At 38.3% G+C, this 20,171-nt stretch overlaps 5 protein-coding genes across 5 annotated transcripts; 3 read left to right on the top strand and 2 right to left on the bottom strand.

Moving 5' to 3' along the window:
• Positions 1–292: 292 nt before the first annotated feature.
• On the bottom strand, positions 293–1,738 carry BO79DRAFT_149770 (zincin; the record flags this gene model as incomplete). The annotated part of the gene is made up of 1 exon (XM_025678598.1): positions 293–1,738. The coding sequence occupies one exon, from the start codon at positions 1,736–1,738 to the stop codon at positions 293–295; it is 1,446 nt and encodes a 481-aa protein (XP_025538905.1).
• A 1,151-nt stretch (positions 1,739–2,889) lies between these two features.
• Positions 2,890–3,492, bottom strand: BO79DRAFT_255777 (uncharacterized protein; the record flags this gene model as incomplete). Its single annotated transcript, XM_025686147.1, has 2 exons — positions 2,890–3,169; positions 3,260–3,492. 2 exons carry the CDS (start codon positions 3,490–3,492, stop codon positions 2,890–2,892), a joined length of 513 nt encoding a protein of 170 aa, XP_025538904.1.
• Positions 3,493–4,135: 643 nt separating this feature from the next.
• Positions 4,136–5,663, top strand: BO79DRAFT_266927 (branched-chain amino acid aminotransferase). The gene is made up of 6 exons (XM_025687008.1): positions 4,136–4,232; positions 4,284–4,316; positions 4,393–4,506; positions 4,556–4,582; positions 4,649–5,268; positions 5,347–5,663. Exons 1-6 carry the CDS (start codon positions 4,196–4,198, stop codon positions 5,602–5,604), a joined length of 1,089 nt encoding a protein of 362 aa, XP_025538903.1. The 5' UTR covers positions 4,136–4,195; the 3' UTR covers positions 5,605–5,663.
• Positions 5,664–6,844: 1,181 nt separating this feature from the next.
• Positions 6,845–11,890, top strand: BO79DRAFT_266921 (fatty acid synthase subunit alpha; the record flags this gene model as incomplete). The annotated part of the gene is made up of 3 exons (XM_025687007.1): positions 6,845–6,969; positions 7,041–7,525; positions 7,584–11,890. Exons 1-3 carry the CDS (start codon positions 6,908–6,910, stop codon positions 11,888–11,890), a joined length of 4,854 nt encoding a protein of 1,617 aa, XP_025538902.1. The 5' UTR covers positions 6,845–6,907.
• A 2,184-nt stretch (positions 11,891–14,074) lies between these two features.
• On the top strand, positions 14,075–14,891 carry BO79DRAFT_245835 (isocitrate lyase/PEP mutase family protein; the record flags this gene model as incomplete). Its single annotated transcript, XM_025685501.1, has 1 exon — positions 14,075–14,891. The coding sequence occupies exon 1, from the start codon at positions 14,106–14,108 to the stop codon at positions 14,889–14,891; it is 786 nt and encodes a 261-aa protein (XP_025538901.1). The 5' UTR covers positions 14,075–14,105.
• Positions 14,892–20,171: the final 5,280 nt, after the last annotated feature.

The raw sequence follows: 20,171 nt of genomic DNA, 5'->3' as shown, positions 1-20,171 counted from the left end.
CATGTCTACACATATTTGTTAAATATACTCTACGAATACCCTGCTCCTCTACAATAATCTAGCTTTCCTTGATGGGATCCTATTAAATCAATGAAATACTGGAGTTTAGTTCCTAGCAGTCGAAATTGTCGTGAACAAAGTCGCAGAAAAAGCGATCAGCAGTGCGAGCCCACGCCTGCATCTTTCTCCCACCATTCCATTCCATTTCTTTCATTTCCATGTTCCAGCTTTCAAAAGACGAACTTTTATTGTTAAAACAAATTGACTATGAGTACTAAACCGAACAATAAACTTAAATCACCACATACGAAATGCCCGCGCCATTTAGCGTGCTGTCTCCACCTGCTTCAATCTTCCAATCGAACCCATCTTTCGTGACGTTCTCTGTTTGAGTATTAAGCCTCAAATCATGTTTGCAACTAACATTGAATGACTTGATAGCCGTATACACTCTATGCTTCCTGTCGAATAATCCTTTTGGAAAGTCCACTCTTCCCCCTTTACTCTGACCGGAGGACGTTGAATTTTGGTGAATACTGGAATCCACCGCCCCGCTAAATATGCCCTCTTTGTCCGCGGGATATGCAATCCATGATGCGGAGGCGCTATACAGAATGCTGTCTCCCCATGTGTCAATATGGATATCGAATCCTTCACTGGATATATTCGATGCATGAACTGCAATTCTCCAGTCCTTTCGCTTATCCATATCGAAACCTTGAAGCCAAACCACAACTTTAGGAGGCTTATCAAAGGACCGTTCAAAAACCACACGTTTTCTATTTTGTGGCTTGGCCTCATTCCACGGATGAAGCTCCAGTGTGTCGAAACTACCAGTCTGGAATTCGGTGTCGGTGCTGGAAACTTCAAACCAGGCGGCCCCGGCGGAGAAAAGAATAGTATCAGCCCATGAATCAGCGTGGACAACGAATCCACTTTTTGTGATGCGATCCGCGTATGCTTTTACTCGCACGTTGAAGTCTTTGCTTAGATTCAGCTCAGTCAGACCAACGGCAATGCTTGGAGCTTCCTTGTACTCAGGCTCAAAATTGACATTTACTGCGTTTAAGCGTTTTGGTTTCGACGGGGGACGGAACTCCTGGGTTGTAAATCGAGCCTGGCTATGCGCTTGTTCTGGATACAATGAGTGAATGAACATTTTATCTGTGGCGGATAGTACAGTGTTGTTAGGAGTTTCATAGTCTCCAAGCGTTAGGTCGTTCGAGATACGATAAAGCATGATGGAAAGTGGATCAAATTTGGTGTAATAGGCCTCTGAAGGCGCATATTGACGGAAAAGATTCTGGTCAACTTGTTCCTTGGACCAGGAATTCGGGGGTCCCATGAAATATCTGTAGACCTTCTTTTTGTCCCACGGGATGGATGCTGAAGGGCTCATATGCTCGTGAATGCATCCTAGAGCGTGACCAAACTCATGAATGGTTGTCCTGCTGAATTCATCATCGCGAGTATTATCGTCAAACCATCCAAAGTTCATTGTTGCCTGGTCAGATGGAATATCGAGATTTTGTACTCCGAGATAGGACCATGAGCCTCCACCCTCAACAAAGCTGACCCTAATTTGTGCCTTTGGCGAGTCATCGAACACAAAGTCAATATTGGCGTGGTGCTCCCATGTCTGAGCATAATATTTAACTTTGTTTTTCACATGCTCGCTGCCAGAAAGGAATCTGACATGAAGCTTGGTTCCCGGTCGCCAGTAGGCATTTTTGGGCATTGCAAGCTCTGCTGGGCCGGATCCTAAGCTAGGCGACACCAGATTACCAGGAGGGAGCTTCAGCTTCTTTGAGCTGGGTATACGCTCGACACAGATTCTGGTGCTTTCCATAGCCGCTGCTTAGAATCTATATGGGATAAAAAGTGTTGGTAATATATAAAGTATGTCCTTGTAGTAATATCTTACCCGGACGATGTTGAATTAGAAATGTCTATGGCTATAGACCTCGTTCCATAGCTCGGATTACTCGCAGCATATATAGTTGTAGAAGACAATCATGCCTATACAACCCTGATTTATAATGAGACTGTTCTAGATACTCTCTCCAACACTTATCCTTGGATGACAAGTGTCTACACGAACATCTATCAGCCGCTAAGTGGGGAAAGTCAATGTACTGCAGACAACTTCGTTGAAGCTCGAGTGGTAGCGCCAGATCACAGCCAGAGGGGACCGATTTGGTGGACCAAGCGAGACCCAGTGGTTATTGTTGTATGCTTAAACTTTAATAACGCTTAGATGTCTCCACACATCAATCCTTCCCCGGCAAGGGATCCAACCTTGGAACTGTTGCGAGGAGTTACTGCAAACGGCCAAGGCTCGATCGCTCCACTCGCGGAGAACCAAAAAACTTGATCATGCGCCCACATAAGGATCCAGCCTTGAAACTACTGTTGCGAGAGCTTACCACCAAGGCCAGGGCTTGGTCGCCAAGAGCATGGAGAACTGAAGTATGTCGATATCGCAGCAAACTGTAATTGAAACTTTATATATAAGCCTCTAGAGCTGTTTATGAGAATACGAGTGGAGTAGAGTTTTAGGTCAAGTCAATCTCCAAAGTATGACCTGCTCCTGATATGGTGTGTTAGGCCAACAAAGGCTACTAGTCTGCACCGACAATCTAATTCGAAATCAATCTACATTATTAGATTACACGAGAATCAGCTATGGGGTGGGTCGCGTACTTAGATATCGTTCACATCATTTATAGTCAGTAGAATATTAGTTAATATTATACATTGATATTATCCTTTTGTCCGCAATATACAAAGATAGAGGTCGCAACTGTTCTTACTCACATGCTGAAACATGATACTTAGGTTACATCTATCTTTCCGTCCTCCATCTCACGCTTGCGCTTCTGAGAAGGATCACCTGGAGGCAGGACCAACCATCTCACCACCTGCTTTATCCCGATGACCAGGATTCTCCAACAGAGACGGTACAACGGACGTTCCCGAGTCGTATGGCGAAGATTGCCTCTGCGGCAGGGGTGAGGAACCAGTCTGCGGAATGAAGCGAAGAATAAGGTCACGGTAGAAGTTTCGCTCGTGGAGATAGTAGTCTCCTTCGGCGATGAGGAACTGGATCTGCTCAGCCTGCAGCTGCATTAGTTCCTGCAGTTGCTCGGGATCCCCGTGCGAGCGCAGTCTGGGCCGGTGGAGGAGTGCCTTTGCAGGTGATCCAACTTATTCCCCGATAAAGTGGGTTTCTGCGGCCTGCAGCTGGATACTCCCCTACAGAAGGTTGTTCTGTCGCACCAAGTGAGCGATGTGGTTGTGGCAGGCTTTTAGCCTGCCTTCATAGCTGTTCCTTGGCTTGTATAGCTCACTGGGAATTTGAGCTTTCTCGATACCCTCGTACCTTTTGACTGGGTCGCCAAGATTTCCACGCGGTAGGATATCGGTATGACTCCTGACTGGCAGGTAAGCAAATATGCTATGAAGACCAACTTGGTCTCCGATGTAACACATCATCCATCTCAGAGATGGAGGTCACATAATCAATAGCTAAGATTGACTCAGAGTGAACCCGTCCCCAACTTTCCTAAGCGATGATAGAGTTGGCTACGCCCAACAGGTCCCTAGCGTGTTTCAGAGTCTAAGCTGAAGTGAGATCATCTAGCTCCATGTCTAGTCTAGGGTGAAAGGTCTTCTAGGATTTTGTTCTATGACTGGAGTGGCATTGGGGGCTGTGTTCCCTAGTAAGCCAAGGAGTGATCTCGCTTAACTAGACACGTGAATCATTGTACCAGGATCATGGTGCCAACTAATATCTTTCGTAAGGCTCAAAGTAGCATCTTCACCATCTAAATTAATCAATATTATACTGCTTACTACATCTAGTGCTTACTATGGTATGTTGTTAAATATATTGCTTACTACATATTAGGTGAGACTTGTAGCATCACGTGACCGGTAATATTTCGATATCCATTTAGTATCTTACAAGCGTATCCCATTGTCTTCGTACAGTGTTTCATTAACCGCTAATAAGTTTCAGCCCCCGTAAGGCTTTCCGGATTACGAGGATGTTGTAGTAGATGGAGCAAAGCAAATGATATATATCCTATGATTGTTTGATGAATGTAGACCAAACTATATCTCATGATCCCAGGTTTTTTGTAATCTCAGGATACTCTCTATAGTGTTATCAGTTGGGCTGCATCAAAACATTATGACTTCCTTTCCACCCCCTCCTACCCAGTCCCTAGGTGAGTAGTCGCCCTCGCAGCCGCAAGTGTGTAATCTAACAAAGCGTGCAGAATGGGAAAAGCTTGGAATTGCACCTATGGATGGTCAGTATATGCCCTGAGACACGAGAACTGAGACACAAGAATATGTAATATGACTGACAGTTTCTTCGCTATGTAGTAAACGCTCATGTCGAGTGCGAGTATTCGGTGTTCACTGGTCATTGGTCCGAGCCCCGACTGGTTGAGGATCCTTTGCTGCGCATCCATGGTCTTGCCCCAGGGCTTAATTATGGTATGTATGTGCGTCGAAGCTTCCAGATTAATCGCTAACAATACCACAGGTCAACAAGCATTCGAGGGCATGAAAGGTATTGTTACATGAATTTCCCTCTACGGATGACTCCTGAAGAAATATGGAACTGACTCTAGTTCAGCCTATCGTGACCCTCAAGGCAAGATCAACGTCTTCCGCCCCAAGGACCATGCAGCTCGGTTGGCCTTGTCGTGTTCCGCTGTTGCTATACCCACCATTCCGGAGGAACTCTTCCTGCGTAGTGTCAATCTCGCCATTGCTGGGAATGCGGAGTATGTGCCTCCGCACGATACAGACGCTGCGCTCTACATTCGACCTCTGGTATTCGGATCCGATCCTTTCTTTGCCGTCTCCGCGGGGACTGGATATAAGTTCTGCATCTACGTCCAGCCCTACAGGGCATATCATGGAAGCCAGCCTATACCCGCCTTGATCCTGGAAGACTTGGATCGCGCTGCTCCTAAGGGTGTTGGTCATGTCAAGGTCGGCGGAAATTATGGGCCCGTCCTAAAATGGAGTGATCAGGCTCGTGCTGAGGGATACTTCATCACTCTACATCTCGACAGCCGGACAAATTCCGAGATTGACGAGTTCAGTACCTCCGGATTCATTGGATTGAAGAAAACCGGAGACTCCTTCACAGTGGTGGTGCCAAGTAGTCGCTCAATTCTGAAAAGTGTGACCAGCACCACATGCCTAGACTTGGCCAAATCCATGGGCTGGAATGTTGAGATTCGCCCGGTATGTCTTTCCTCAAGTTGGATACGCCCCTTGCTTTGCCTTGGCTTGGTGATTTACATAAACTAACCTCGAATGCAGATTCCGTATTCCGAGCTCCAATATTTCGATGAAGTCATCGCCGTCGGCACTGCGGCAATGCTGGTCTCCATCAAGTCAATCACCCGGAGGTCTACTGAAGAGACTTTTGCGTATAACACTGACGGTTCAAGTGATGGTTGCAAGCAGCTACAACAGGGTCTTCTCGACATTCAGAAAGGAAGAGTGAAGTCGAACGAGGACTGGCTATGGCAGATTTTGCCTATTGAGCAGGAAGCTGGTGATGAAAATGCATTGTAGATACCAAAGCGTGGCATTTGTCTATATATTTTATGAAGTTTCGTTACAATTATTATGAGTACAAACTTAACGCGCCAGACTATTCGTGGTCAATTGAAGGCCGATGTTAGGTTATATATATCCACTACTCACTGTAGGTTATGACGGGACATGAGGATATTTTTTGGTGAATCATGTACGCAATGACAGTAGTCTCTCAATTATTTCTTCATCTGTAGTCACCAAATCCTAAGGGTCATCCAACGAGAGTCGAACTAAGATGTTGTATGTCATAGCCCGTGCTGAGGCCCTAAAGTCCGTCCTCAGAGTTTGTGATGTGGGTGCCTGAGGCGTAAAAATTGAGATTCATAGCATGGTGTCCTTCCACATCTTTCAAGCACATATATAGCAGCACTAACAGTGCCAATGAACGGATCAGAGGCAGTTCACTTGTCAGGCGTTGACTCTATGCAGTCCTACCGATACGGGCAGGTTAATGGGACTTACGGGAAGCGGACGCGTTACTGCCACATTGGACATCCGCCCGTGCGAGAGGATCTGCCTGCAGAAGCCTTACGAGGTAAGCAAAAACAGATTGAACTCGTCATAGAAGGTTTCTAATAGAGTCATCCTTGGTTACTATTACGGTAGTCAGCGGTTAGTGTGGAATGGCATAATTGTGTGGCTTAGGAAACTATTCTGCATTACATAAATTCTAAACTTAGTTCATATTACAATACTTACATGTTCGGTTACATCTACGTGCTTACGGTATTTATTACTGTAATTCTGTGTAATTGGTTCGTTGCCCCGACCCCGCATCATCAAGTATTGATAAGATCGGCCATGAACTGCGCCATGGAAGCCTCTAGTTTCTCGCGTCAGCTTCCGCTGCAAATTGAGCAAAGTGCAGAGACTACCATGAACTCCACCATGGGTCCAAACGCGCCGCCAACGGCTGCGGCCACGAGGCAGAAAGCTGAGATGAGCTAGCCACTAGCGCCGCACATGGCAAACAAGTCAGGTGGGATGGTCAAGCCTCCCATGCTGACAGGAGGTCTTACTAGATAGTGCTCGGAACAGACTGGCTAGGGCTGAACTTCGTGTTGAAGGGGCGCTTTTCGAGAGGATCCGGGTTTCATGAAGCTAAGCATAGCCATAAGTGGATTGGGGGCCTATCGTAATCAACTGGGTGTGAAGCCCCATCACATGCCATCTGTCTCCATTTAAATGGGTCAGAGTTGAAAAAGAGATTCGAGATCTTCTTGCCACTACTCTGAGTTGATTTGAACCGTTAATCTGGGTCGGCGCGCAGGAGGCACCCATGGCTGCCGATATGGATACCCAGCGCAAGCTGGCTCGCATACTGCTCATTGAGCTTATGGCGTGAGTAGAATCATGGATTGCAAAGCGTGGCACAAAGCGCACTGGCTAACACCAGGCTTTATTTGATCTAGATACCAATTTGCCTCCCCAGTACAATGGATTGAAACGCAGGACGTAATCCTCTCTCGCAGGGAGTGCGACAAGATCGTCGAAATCGGGCCCACTCCGACACTCGCGGGCATGTTTCAGCGAACTATCGACAGCAAGTATCAGACTCAAGAGTGCACTAGGCCGAGGCCTCGACGACTTTTGAATTCAGAGAAGAACACCCAAGAAGTTTATTTTGAAGACTCACCTGGTGTCGTTGAATCTAAGCCGAAGGAAAGGACAAATGACGCAGCAAAGCCAGCTACTAAACCGTCTCCTGTCAAAACAGACGTGGCTCCGGTAGCGCAACCAGAGACGATATCGGCACCAAGACCGAAGCCAACAACGATAGAAATCGAGGATGAAGGAGTAAAGGCACAGCTGATTGTGACCGCGATAGTGTCACGAGCGCTCAAAAAGGCGCCGTCTGATGTTGACTGGACCAAGTCTATCAAAGTTCTTGCTGGCGGTAAGTTCAGTCTATAGCGGCCCGTTAACTCTTCTCCCCAGATGCTGATTAACCCAAGGCCGCTCAACGTTGGAAAATGAGGTCGTTGGAGATCTCCATGCAGAATTCGGCTCGCTCCCAGAACGCGTAGAAGACACACCCGTGGCTGAGGTGTGGCAGGCGATCCAGGCAAGCCATAGTGGAGTACTCGGAAAAGTGTCTACAAACATGATCAATTCGCTTTTCACTGCCAAACTGCCCAGTGGCTTCACCACCGCCGCTGCGCGAGATCGACTTAAGACACAATGGGGTCTTAAACAAGGGCGGCAGGATTCTTGTCTACTCCTTGCAACGACAGAGGCACCCGTGACGAGAATTTCGTCTGAACCCGACGCGAAAACTTACATTGACAGCGTCGTGGAGAGCTATGCCTCAAAAAACAGTATTCCTTTACCCACATCTCACGCCTCTGCGGACGGAGCCTCGGCTTCCAATATCATGGTCGACCCAGAAGCACTGAAGGCGATGTCTGAGGCTCAGAAGGCGGTGTCAAGACAGCTCCTTGACATTTATGCCTCTCAGCTCGGTCTAGACCTGGGAGCGGATCGACAAGCATTAGACGCTCTCCATAACGACATCAAAACCGGGCTGCAACCAGAGCTAGATCTCTGGACGGAGGAACACGGGGAAGACTACGCCAACGGTATCAGGCCACGATTCGATTCCCGTAAAGTCCGCACGTACGATTCGGCATGGAGTTGGGCCCGTCAGAGACTCCTCGAACTGTCCGAGCTGGTAACTTCAGCGCAGAGTGGAGATGAAGTCACCCTCGATCAAGGGAATGTCCTGCAGGCGTGCTACGCAATTGCCAATGCGGCAGATGAGACACTACTACATGTTATCAATGAGGTGCTGGCAAAGCTTGGGAATTCTGCAGTTCCGCGCCCGATCTTTACAAATCTAAAGGCTCTGTGCAAGCATGTGCTGGAGTTCGGTCCAACCTTCAAAGGATCTCCCAGACAGATGGCACCATGCACAACTATCGAGAAGGACGGAACGATACGATATCACGAAAAGGAACGTGAAGATAGAATCCCTTTTGCTCAGCTGGCATCGCCAACATCCGAGGACGGTGCTCTTCCCTATATCCACCTAAGGGAACAGCAGGGAGGTGCATGGTACTACAGTCGCGCATTGACCGCAAAATTTCAAAATGCGCTTACTCTGGTGCACGACCGAGGTTCGTCCTTCAATGGGCAAACCGTGCTGATGACGGGAGCGGGAATTGGTTCAATCGGAGCTGCGATGATTCGCCACTTCCTACAAGGGGGAGCCAGAGTAGTTGTCACAACCTCCTCCCTGACTCCCGAGGTGGCCAAGGTATATCAAAGTATCTACATGGATCACGGTGCCAAGGGCTCTCAACTCGTTATTGTTCCATTCAACCAAGCCAGTGTCAAAGACATCGAATCGTTGATCGAGTATATCTATTCGCAAGGTGGCCTTGGCTGGGACATAGACTGCTTTATCCCTTTCGCTGCTATTAGTGAGGCTGGCCGACGACTCGACTCCATTGACTCGAAATCAGAGCTCGCCCACCGTTTGATGCTCACAAACGTCCTACGTTTGCTGGGCACTATCAAGAGCAGCAAGGAAAAGTACCACTGTCATACCAATCCCACCCATGTCATTTTGCCTCTGTCTCCCAATCATGGAACTATTGGTGGGGATGGCCTATACGGTGAGTCAAAACTGGGATTGGAAACGCTGTTTAATCGGTGGCACTCAGAGGATTGGCAAGACTACCTGTCCATCTGCGGCGCCGTCATCGGTTGGACAAGAGGAACAGGTCTGATGAACCAGAATGATCTCATTGCAGAGGGCATTGAGGCGGCAGGCATGCGGACCTTTTCCCAGGAGGAGATGGCCTATGCTCTGGTCTGCCTCTGCATGCAGGAGATGACTGAGCTTTGTCAGGAGAGACCCCTTTACGCAGACCTAACGGGCCGAATGGCAGAGGTGCAGGGGCTCGGAGAAAAGCTGCAAACGCTGCGTCAGGAGCTCAAGGAAAAAAGCGAAATACAGGCTGCGCTTCTTGCAGAATCGATACTAGAACAGCAATGCTCGACTAACGGCCAATCTTCCCAACCGAACACCAGCTCGGACCGACTCGAGCAGAGAGCACATGTGCGCTTGGACTTCCCCAAGCCGCTTGACTACGATCGCGATATTCGCACTCTTGGCTCAGACCTCCAGGGAATGGTGGACCTGGATCGAACCGTAGTGGTGACGGGGTTCTCGGAGTTAGGGCCTGTGGGCAATGCTCGCACGCGATGGGAGATGGAGGCATATGGCCAATTCTCCCTCGAGGGCGCCATTGAACTGGCCTGGCTTATGGGATACATCAGCCACTTCGCTGGAACAATCGATGGGTCTCCCTACTCCGGGTGGGTAGATACTACAACCAAAAAACCCGTCGCCGATATCGATGTGAAATCAATCTACGAGGAAAGAATCTTGACTCATACCGGAATCCGTCTAGTCGAGGCAGACAATAAGCCTTTCCTGCATGAGATTACGTTGCAACAGGACTTGGAACCCCTCGATATGCCTGAGTCGCTCGCTGAGCAGATGAAGTCGGAGCATGGAGAGTTCGCCGCAGTTCAACAATCCACAACACCAGATCTTTTCACGGTTCAGCTTCGCAAGGGTGCCAGTCTCTATATCCCTCGTGCAATGCAATCCACTCGCACCGTTGCTGGACTCATTCCGACTGGCTGGGATCCCCGTATTTATGGTATCCCCGAGGAGATTGTGTCTCAGGTCGACCGGGTTACGCTTTTCACACTGGTGTGTACGGTCGAAGCGTTACTGTCTTCCGGGATCACTGATCCGTATGAGCTATATCAATACATCCACGTGTCTGAGGTAGGAACATGTATTGGTTCGGGCCTTGGAGGCGCCACTTCCCTGAACAAAATGTTCAATGGGCGCCAAAGTACTCACGATGTTCCGAAAGATATCCTACAAGAGACCTTCATCAATACCACTGGGGCTTGGGTCAATATGCTTCTGCTATCGGCAAGTGGACCCCTTCGCACCCCAGTCGGGGCCTGTGCCACAGCTGTTGAGTCCCTGGAGTTAGGGTATGATACCATTGTCACTGGTAAAGCCAAGTTCTGCTTGGTCGGCGGCTGTGATGATTTCACGACAGAGACCTCTCAGGAGTTTGCCAACATGAAAGCGACTAGCAATGCAGAGGAGGAATTGGCAAAAGGTCGAGCTCCTTATGAAATGTCCCGACCGACCACGAGCACTCGCAGCGGCTTTGTGGAATCCCAAGGTTCCGGACTCCAGGTGCTCACAACGGCAGCACTGGCGGTGAAAATGGGCTTACCAATTCGCGGTATCATTGCTTTCACCAGCACGTCTAGCGATAAGGCCGGCCGCTCGGTGCCAGCCCCTGGAAAGGGTGTCCTTACCAACGCCAAGCACATCGCCTCAAGGGTACCATCACCTCTCATGAATATCCGCAATCGCCGGAAGCGGTTGGACTTCCGCCTACGCCAGATTGCAGAAGCGCGGGACGTAGCCTTGCAAGATCTCGACTTCGAAGTGGCTGCGGTGGTAGCCCAGAGCTCGACGGTGGATGTTGAGGCCTACGTCCAGGAGCGTCGACAGCAGATAGCGGCCGACTTTGCCCGTGATCAAAAGGACGCTCGCTTCAATCTGGGTAACGACTTCTGGCGCAACGAGCCGAATATCGCACCACTTGCCGGCGCCCTAGCTACATGGGGGCTTACCATCGATGACCTAGATGTGGCATCCTTCCATGGCACGTCGACCGTGATGAATGACAAGAATGAATCCAGCGTCATTCACCAGCAACTGAGCTCGATGGGTCGACGAAAAGGCAACCTCATACTCAGCGTCTTTCAAAAATCCCTGACCGGTCACTCCAAGGGCGCCGCGGGCGCTTGGATGCTCAATGGAGCCCTCCAGATGCTCGACTCGGGACTGGTCCCTGGTAACCGGAACGCTGATAACATCGATCCGAAGCTCGAGGAATTCGGTGATCTGATCGCCTACGTGCAACGGCCGATCCGTGTCCCTGATATCAAGGCTGTTTCCGTTACTTCCTTTGGTTTTGGTCAGAAAGGAGCGCAAGCCCTCTGCGTCCATCCCCGGTATCTCTTTGCCACTCTAGATCGGGAAGAATACCACGCTTATCTCGACCGCTGCACAGAGCGCAAGAGGAAGGCGGATATGTATTTCTACGAGGGAATGAATGGGAATTCCCTCTTCCGTGCCAAAACCGCGCCGCCATTCGCCCCGTCTGAGGAGACGAAGACGTACCTTGACCCAACTGTCCGATTTACGTGTTAATGATATCCCTATAAGTTTTTGTTGTCTTTAGATAGCTTCTCTGAATTGATCTATTATATTTTGAATCATACTCGTCGCTCTAGTCGCTCAAGTTTCGTAGCTCACTCTTTCTCTCAACCCTATCACTACTGTTTCTAACACCCCTTGTCTTTTCATCTGCCAATTCGTGATGTAGACTAACAATAGGTGTCGACGTAGAGAACCTCTTCCGCTACCCACTCCACGTATCAGTCATCACACGAGTATCACACGAGATGGTACTACATTAAGCAACACCCCGTCGCGCTCAAGTCGTGATACCAGTGACGGAATCCAAGCATTAGTGGGACTGTTCCAGAAAGCCCTAGTCTATGAATGAGCTCTCCCTAGAGTGGTTATATCTAATTGTTATATCTTAACCTAACCTTAATTGTAACCTGACAGTTAGATTAAAATATAAGTATCCTCTTAACTGTACAGTTAAGAATAGATTATAATTAAGAAATTACTTTAATTAATCTTAACTGCAGGTTAAGAGGATCAGATATATTCAGAAAATTAATAATTATAGATTAATTAATAATTTATATAAAGATCTTATAGAAATAATATATCAGTAATAATATATTCTTAATTACTGTACTATTAAAATAGATATTATTTAAATTATTCTTTATATTATTCTGGTCAGTGGTTATAATAATAAAAAGATTATATAATTTAAATATATATTTATATCTGAATATATATAATACTATTAAATTAAAAAAAGTTTAATTTTATTTTTCTAATAATAGTTTATTTTTAGAATTATTATTAAGATTATTTATATTCTTACTTTTACTGATATAAAAGATTATTATTAACTTATTATTTTTTTAATTCTTAATTATAAATATAATAGAATCTAGAAAAAAATTATTAAGAATATTCTTAAGAATATTATAATATTTCTTAATAATAATAAAGTAATTAATATATATCTAAAATATAAAAACTTTAATAATTTTAGAATACAGGTAGTTCCGGTAATAATAATAAATATTTTAAAAATTATTAGAAAGATATTTAATACTAATTTCATTAATTATAATAATTAAAAGGTTTCTAGCCATGTAGTAAAGAATAAAAAATTAATTATAACAAAATTTATAATAAGTAAGTATATAAAAATATCTAATAATTTTTAAATAATTATTAATATATATTTAATCTTAAAGTTAGTTGACTTAATCTTACAATTTTTAATAATTTATATATTTCTAATATTAAGAAAATAAAAAATTACTGCAGAAGATAAGAGTTTCTAGTATTTTAAAATATTATAAAAAATCTTATCCAGATCTGAGAGTAAATTAAAAATTATAAATAATATATTAATATCAGAATTCTATTAATATTAATAATAAAATTTTTTTTTAAAAATAATTCAATATTTAAAATATTAATTAGTATTATTATCTAGCTAGATTTTTTTTAAATTTTTTAAGTTTTAAGTTTTTAACATAGGATTTAGAATTATTGTAATTATTTAAATATAAATTATATAATCTTTAGTTTAATAAATCTAATAATATATTTATAAAATTTCTGATGTAACATAATAATAATACCTCATACTTTTTTATTAATCTATAATATCTATACCTGACCTCTATATTTTAACCTGTATCCAGCCAAACGGTTAAAATACAGGTTAAGAATATCCACTCTATACAATCTTAATTTATAGATCAGAGAGGGATCAGCTAATAACTTTTTCTTAGAAATAAATAAAAAATATTTAGATTTTTATTAAAATTATTAACTTTTATTATTTATTTTATAAGTTAAAGTATTATATAATAAAATAATAGCTAGTTTATATATCCCAGTTTAGTCAACAGATGATGTTATCACTCGATGGGGAAACTTAGGAGTAGGGAATATTCTCCAAACTAAGCTAAGCAAACCCGGGCTCATAACCTGTTGAAGTGAGAATAAATTGATTGATTGATTGATTGCTTCTTCTATCCTTACAGGGGCGGGGTGCCTCATAAAAAAAAAGATCAAGATGGCAATGTCGAGTGGAGTTGCATGCAGCCTCGCGAGTGGACAATTCCAGAGCAATGTTCTCGTATCTCCGCATCTACACATTACAATGACTCACCTCTCTCTATACCTCTCTATAAAGCCGACCTCTTAACTAATTCCCCCTCTAATCAAAGTACCTCTATCCATTCTCTCAACCATCATCATGTCTTCCCAAAACGACCGTGCCATCTACTTCCGCAGCCTCCACCACCCCGGCAACCCGATCGTGCTCAGCAACGTCTACGACGGCGCCACAGCCTCCTACATCGCGGGCCATGCCACCACCAAGGCCATCGCGACGGCCAGCTACGCCGTGGCCGCCTCGCAAGGCATCGCCGACGAGTCGCTCACTCTGCCGCAGAACCTCGCCGCCGCGCGCACCATCGCCGCCGTCGTGGCCGCTACTACGTCCCCACAGCTGCCCCTGACCGTCGACATGCAAGATGGCTACGAGGACGTCGCCCAGACTATTCGGGACGTCATCGCTCTCGGCGCCGTCGGCTGCAACCTGGAAGATTTCGACAACGCAGCGGGCAAGCTGCGCTCGCTCCCCGAGGCCGTGAACCGCATCCGCACCGCGGTCCAGGCTGCCCGCGAGGCTGGCGTGCCAGATTTTGTGATCAATGCGCGCACTGACGTCCTGGGCCCAGCGGGGACGGGATCTATCGAGGACGCGATCGAGCGGGGAAAGGCGTTTCTGGATGCGGGTGCTTGCACGGTGTTTGTGTGGGGACCGGGCGGTCGGGGAGTCTCTGGGGATGAAGTCAGGGAGCTGGCGAAGGCGTTGGGCGGGAGGGTTAATGTGAAGCTGAACCTTGGGGATGGATACTTGACGGTGTCGGAGTTGAAGAAGATCGGAGTTGCGAGAATCAGTCTGGGGCCGGAGTTGTGGCGGGCGGCGATGGGGGCGTTTAGAGAGACGGCGGATCGGTTGTTGGCGCAGGTTTAGAGTGGTTAACAGCCAGGGTAGGGTAGGTTAATGGAAAAATTTATACCTGCTGTCAGATTAACAGTTAAGTATAAGATTTCCTTATATCTAATTATGGAACAGCTAAAAATGGGACAGTTAATTATCTTAATTATTTTTAATATTAAGATTTATTTATTATACTCTTTTAAACTTTAATACAGATAAAATATACTTAAATTAATAATTATTTATCTTAATTATTTATATCTTTACTAATAATCAATATAAGACTAATTTTCTTAATTTTAAAAATAATCAAAAAAAAAAATAATATACTCTATTTATTTTTATTTATTTAATCTGATATTACCTCAGGTGGTAATAATAATTAAGTTTATAAAAAAAAATTACTTTTATAATATAAAATAATAGTAAATATATATATTTATAACTTTATTTTAATTATATATTATTAGTAAATTATTAATATCTTTTAAATTAATTTCTCAGACTGGTAAATCTCTCTAAAAATTATTTTATATAATAATAAATAAATTTATTATTTTTTTTTATATATTTAAAATACCATCTAAGTATTCATAATAAATCTAAAAACTATAAATTATTTATATTATTTAATTATAATATTCTATATAATTTTGCCTACTTAGTCTATCTAAAAATTTATATTTTTTATAATTTATTAATTATAAATATAAAAATTCAAGCAGTATTCTTTAAGTAAAATTTATAAAAGATTTTTATAAATTCTACTAATAATATTATTATAATAATTATAAAATATCTTTATAAAATTTTTTTTTATATTATTTAATAAAACCTGACTATCTACTATATTAGAAATATTTTATATAATAATTACTGGATGCTGCAAACTCTCACTTATAAATAAAATTAAAAAATATTTTTAATAAAAATTTACTATTATTAAATATCTTTAATATATATAAATATAATAAATTATATGTATATTAATATATATTTAGAAGTAAAATAATATTATATTAATTAAGTTTTTCTTATTTTTTATTTTCTTTAATTTCTTATATAAATAAATAATCTACTATAAATTAATTACTATTATTAAATTTATTTTTAGAGAATATTATTAAATTTTCTTTTTTTATTTTATAAATCTTTATAAATCATGATAATAGCTAGATAAAGAATAATTTTTTAATTTATATTATTTTTTTTTTAAATCTTAATATTAAATATATTATAAAAAATTAAAAAATTATTTTATATCCAGCTCTCCCAGAAAAGATTTTTATTTTTTATAATTAATAAAAAATAATTACTTTTAACTAGGCTTATATATAAGACCAGAAACTATTTTTTTATTTTAATTAAAAAAAGATAGTAATAATATAAGTTTATTTTTAAGAAAATATATTATTTTCTAATAATATTTTTTATATTTTTTATATTATATATTTATATATTCTATAGTATCCAGTAATTAATAACTCTAGAACTAGTTCTATAAATTATTATTTTTATAAAAATTATAAAAAATAAATATTCTAGTATATTTTTAAATAAATTATTAAATAAATATTAGAGAAAAAATTATTACAGATATATAATTATTAGTAATATTTTTATAAATAAATTTTCTAGTAAATTATTATTATTAATATCTGCTATATTATTTCTAGATTTCTATTATTTATAATAAAAAAAATTTTTTTAATTAAATATTATATTTTTTTATTACCTGCCGCCTGCTATTTTATATTATTAAATATATTTAATTTAAATAAATAATTAATTTTATTATTTTAATATTTTTTTAAATACCTATTCTTCCCTATCAGATATAAATTAAAAAATATTTTTTAAAATTATTAGAAAAAATATATACCTAGTTATTATTAAAGTTTCTAAATAATAAATATATATTAATTATAGTTAATTATTAAATTAATTTAAATTAAAAAATATTTCTTATTTTAACTAGATATTTTTTAACAGAAAATATAAATTATTATAAGATTTTATTAAACTTCTAATTAGTATCTAGATTCTATACTAGTAAGAATTTAGTTTAAATTATTTTAAAAATTCTATAAAAATATTATCTTACCTACCAGCTGTTAGGTGTGATTATTAATAATATTAATAATAATAATATTATATTTAATATTATTATATTAGAATTCTGGATTTAACTCAGCCAGGATATCTATTTTTATAATATTTTAATAAATTCTGATTTTATAAAAATTATTTAAAATTAATATTATATTTTCTATTTAATTTATATTATTTAATTTTTTATTAATATCTTTCTTCAGAAACTCTGAATCAAGACTGCTAATAAAATTATTAAATATATATAAAAAAATAATAATAAAAAACTAGAGATCTTTTCTAGTATTTTCTAGATAATTAAAAAAATATATAATAAAAATTATTTATAAAAGTTTTCTGCAGGATTCTCTAAAAGTTATTTATAAAAATTTTATATAGAATATTCTAGAAGTTATCTATAAAAAACTTTTATAAATAATTTTTATATTTTATTTATTATCTCTTATTTATTTTTCTGATTTTTAATTATAAATTTAAAAAATTATATATTTTATAAATATAAGTTTTTAATACCAGGAGAAGTTTCAGCTTATTTAATAATTAAAATCTATTTTAATATATTATCTTTTTTTTAATTATAAAATCTAATAGAACTTAACTTATTTTATAATTTATTATATAATTAAATTATATCTAGCTATTAAGAATTTTATTTAATATTAAAATTATAATAATATCAACCATCTTTATCCTACTTTAATAAAATAAAAATAATTAAAATACTTATTTAAATTCTTATATTTTTTTTTTATTTTCTATCTGTCAGAGAACAGTGGATCTATAATTTATAAAATTTATAATATTTATAATAATTTTTTTAATTATTTTAATTAATTTATTAATCAGCTGGCACAGAAACAAATATTTAAAAAAAAAAGATTTTTTAAAACTTGAAAAATATATATTAGAAATTTTATAAATATTATTACTAGATTTACCAGGCTGAAGGCTATATTTATATAATTATAATAATTCTAAATTTTATATTAAAATTTAAAAAATTTAAGAAGAATATCTGGCTAGATAATAATATTAATTAATATTTTAAATATTAAATTATTTTTAAAAAGATCTTCTATTTTTACTGCTAATAAAATTTTATTATTAATATATTATTTTTAATTTTTAATATATTCTCAGGTCTGGATAAGATTTTTTATAATATTTTAAAATATTAAAAGTTCTTATTTTTTATAATAATATTTAAAGAGCTCAAGATTTATCTTAATATTAAAAATATATAGATTATTAAAAACTAAAATAATAAATTAATTATTTTTAAAATTATACTTATATTAATAGTTATCTAGAAATTATTAAATATTCTAATATTCTTATCTACTAAAAATCTTATTATAATTAATTTTTTATTTTTTATTATATAGCTAGGGACTTTCTAACTATTATAATTAATAAAATTAATATTAAATATCTTTTTAATAATTTTTAAAATATTTATTATTATTACTAGAATTATTTATATTTTAAAATTATTAAAGCCCTTATGTTCTAGATATATATTAATTATTTTATTATTATTAAAAAATATTAAAATATTTTTAATAATTTTTTATATTAATAAAAATAAGAATATAGATAATCTTAATAATAATTCTAAAAATAAAATATTATTAAAAAAAGAAGATCTAATTTTTTTTTAATTTAATAATATTATATATATCCAGATATAAATAAATATTTAAATTATATAATTTTTTTATTATCATAACCACTAACCAGGATAATATAAAGAATAATTTAAATAATAATTAATATATTTTTTTCTAGTAATTTAATTTAATTATATTCAGATTTCTAGTATTATCTATAAAAACTTAATATAAAAATAACTAGACTACTAGCTGCTAGCTAGAAAATTAAATTATTATTAATTAATAATTAATCTAATACCTGTTCTAATAATACAGTAATTAAAAATATATTATTATTAATATATTATTCTTATAAAGACTCTATATAAATTATTAATTAATCTATAATTATTAATCTTCTAAGTATACCTGACCTTTCTAACTGGTAGTTAAAATTAATTAAAATAATCTCTTAATTATAACCTATTCTTAACTGTATAGTTAAGAGGATTCTTATATCTTAACCTAATTATCAGGTTACGGTTAAGGTTAGGTTAAGATATAACGGTCAGGTATAACCACTCTACGCAGGTTTTGTATGATTAGTTTAGGCCTTTGGGGTATGTATATGGCTTAGACTTGGTAGATATAATATAATATATTAGTGAAGGTAGTTAGTATTATATTTTATAACAAGATAGTCTATATATTACTCAGTTAACTAGTAGAAGAAGTATAGATAATATCTGTATAAAACAGAGATCTTGAAGAATTAACTATAATATATAAGAATTAGATTTTATAAAGAATTTTTTTATGGCTGTTCTGAGTGCATAATTTAGAATAGAATTATAATATTAAGAATTAATTTATCAAAGTCTGTAATTACCTATTAAAAATCTGTAAAAATAATATTAAATTCTTTTTTAGCTTCTTAAAGCTTTTTCTTATATATTTCATCTTTTTATCTGATTTTTTTTCTAAGCTTAATAATTTTCTTTTATAAGTTTAAAGATATCTGAGTCCTTGTTCTCTGTTAAGAAATTATCTGAAATTACTACTTTATATTAGATAATTAGCTTATTTTTATTCTTTTCTTCTACTGGAAGTATATATTTCTCTACTCAGTATTAATCTCTTGCTCTTAGGCATAGTGGGCTAGTAATCTTGTCATATATTTCAGTGTCATTAATCATAGTAGCAAATTTTTATGGTTGTCATGGTCAGGCAGTTCAGGGGTTCGTCTCTCGGCCCGTCCCGACATTTTTCCTCCAAGTTTCCTCTGGTATCGAAATCAACGACTCTACAGTATTGTCCCTGTCTGGTCCTGTCTCTGGTCGTCCGAAGCATTCCCGGTAGATATACAGTTAGTGGCTGAATCGGTCTCGCAATCAGAAACATCAGTATTTCTATATAAATTTTAGTTTATATTTATTTATATATACTGCGTGTCAACCATTACACCAGCTATATCTATATATTACTCTAGCATTATTCTGTGCTTGAGCCAAGACTTCAGATAATAAAAAATAATACTTCTTGTAATATTTATATATATTAGAATTAATCTGATATCTATCTATATTATATAAATTAAATTATCACGGCT

Source organism: Aspergillus costaricaensis (assembly GCF_003184835.1).
Source record: "Aspergillus costaricaensis CBS 115574 unplaced genomic scaffold BO79scaffold_18, whole genome shotgun sequence".
In the NCBI taxonomy this organism is placed as follows: Eukaryota; Fungi; Ascomycota; class Eurotiomycetes; order Eurotiales; family Aspergillaceae; genus Aspergillus; species Aspergillus costaricensis.
Note: the sequence above shows the minus strand (reverse complement) of the source record. Positions and strands in the feature narration are given on the sequence as shown.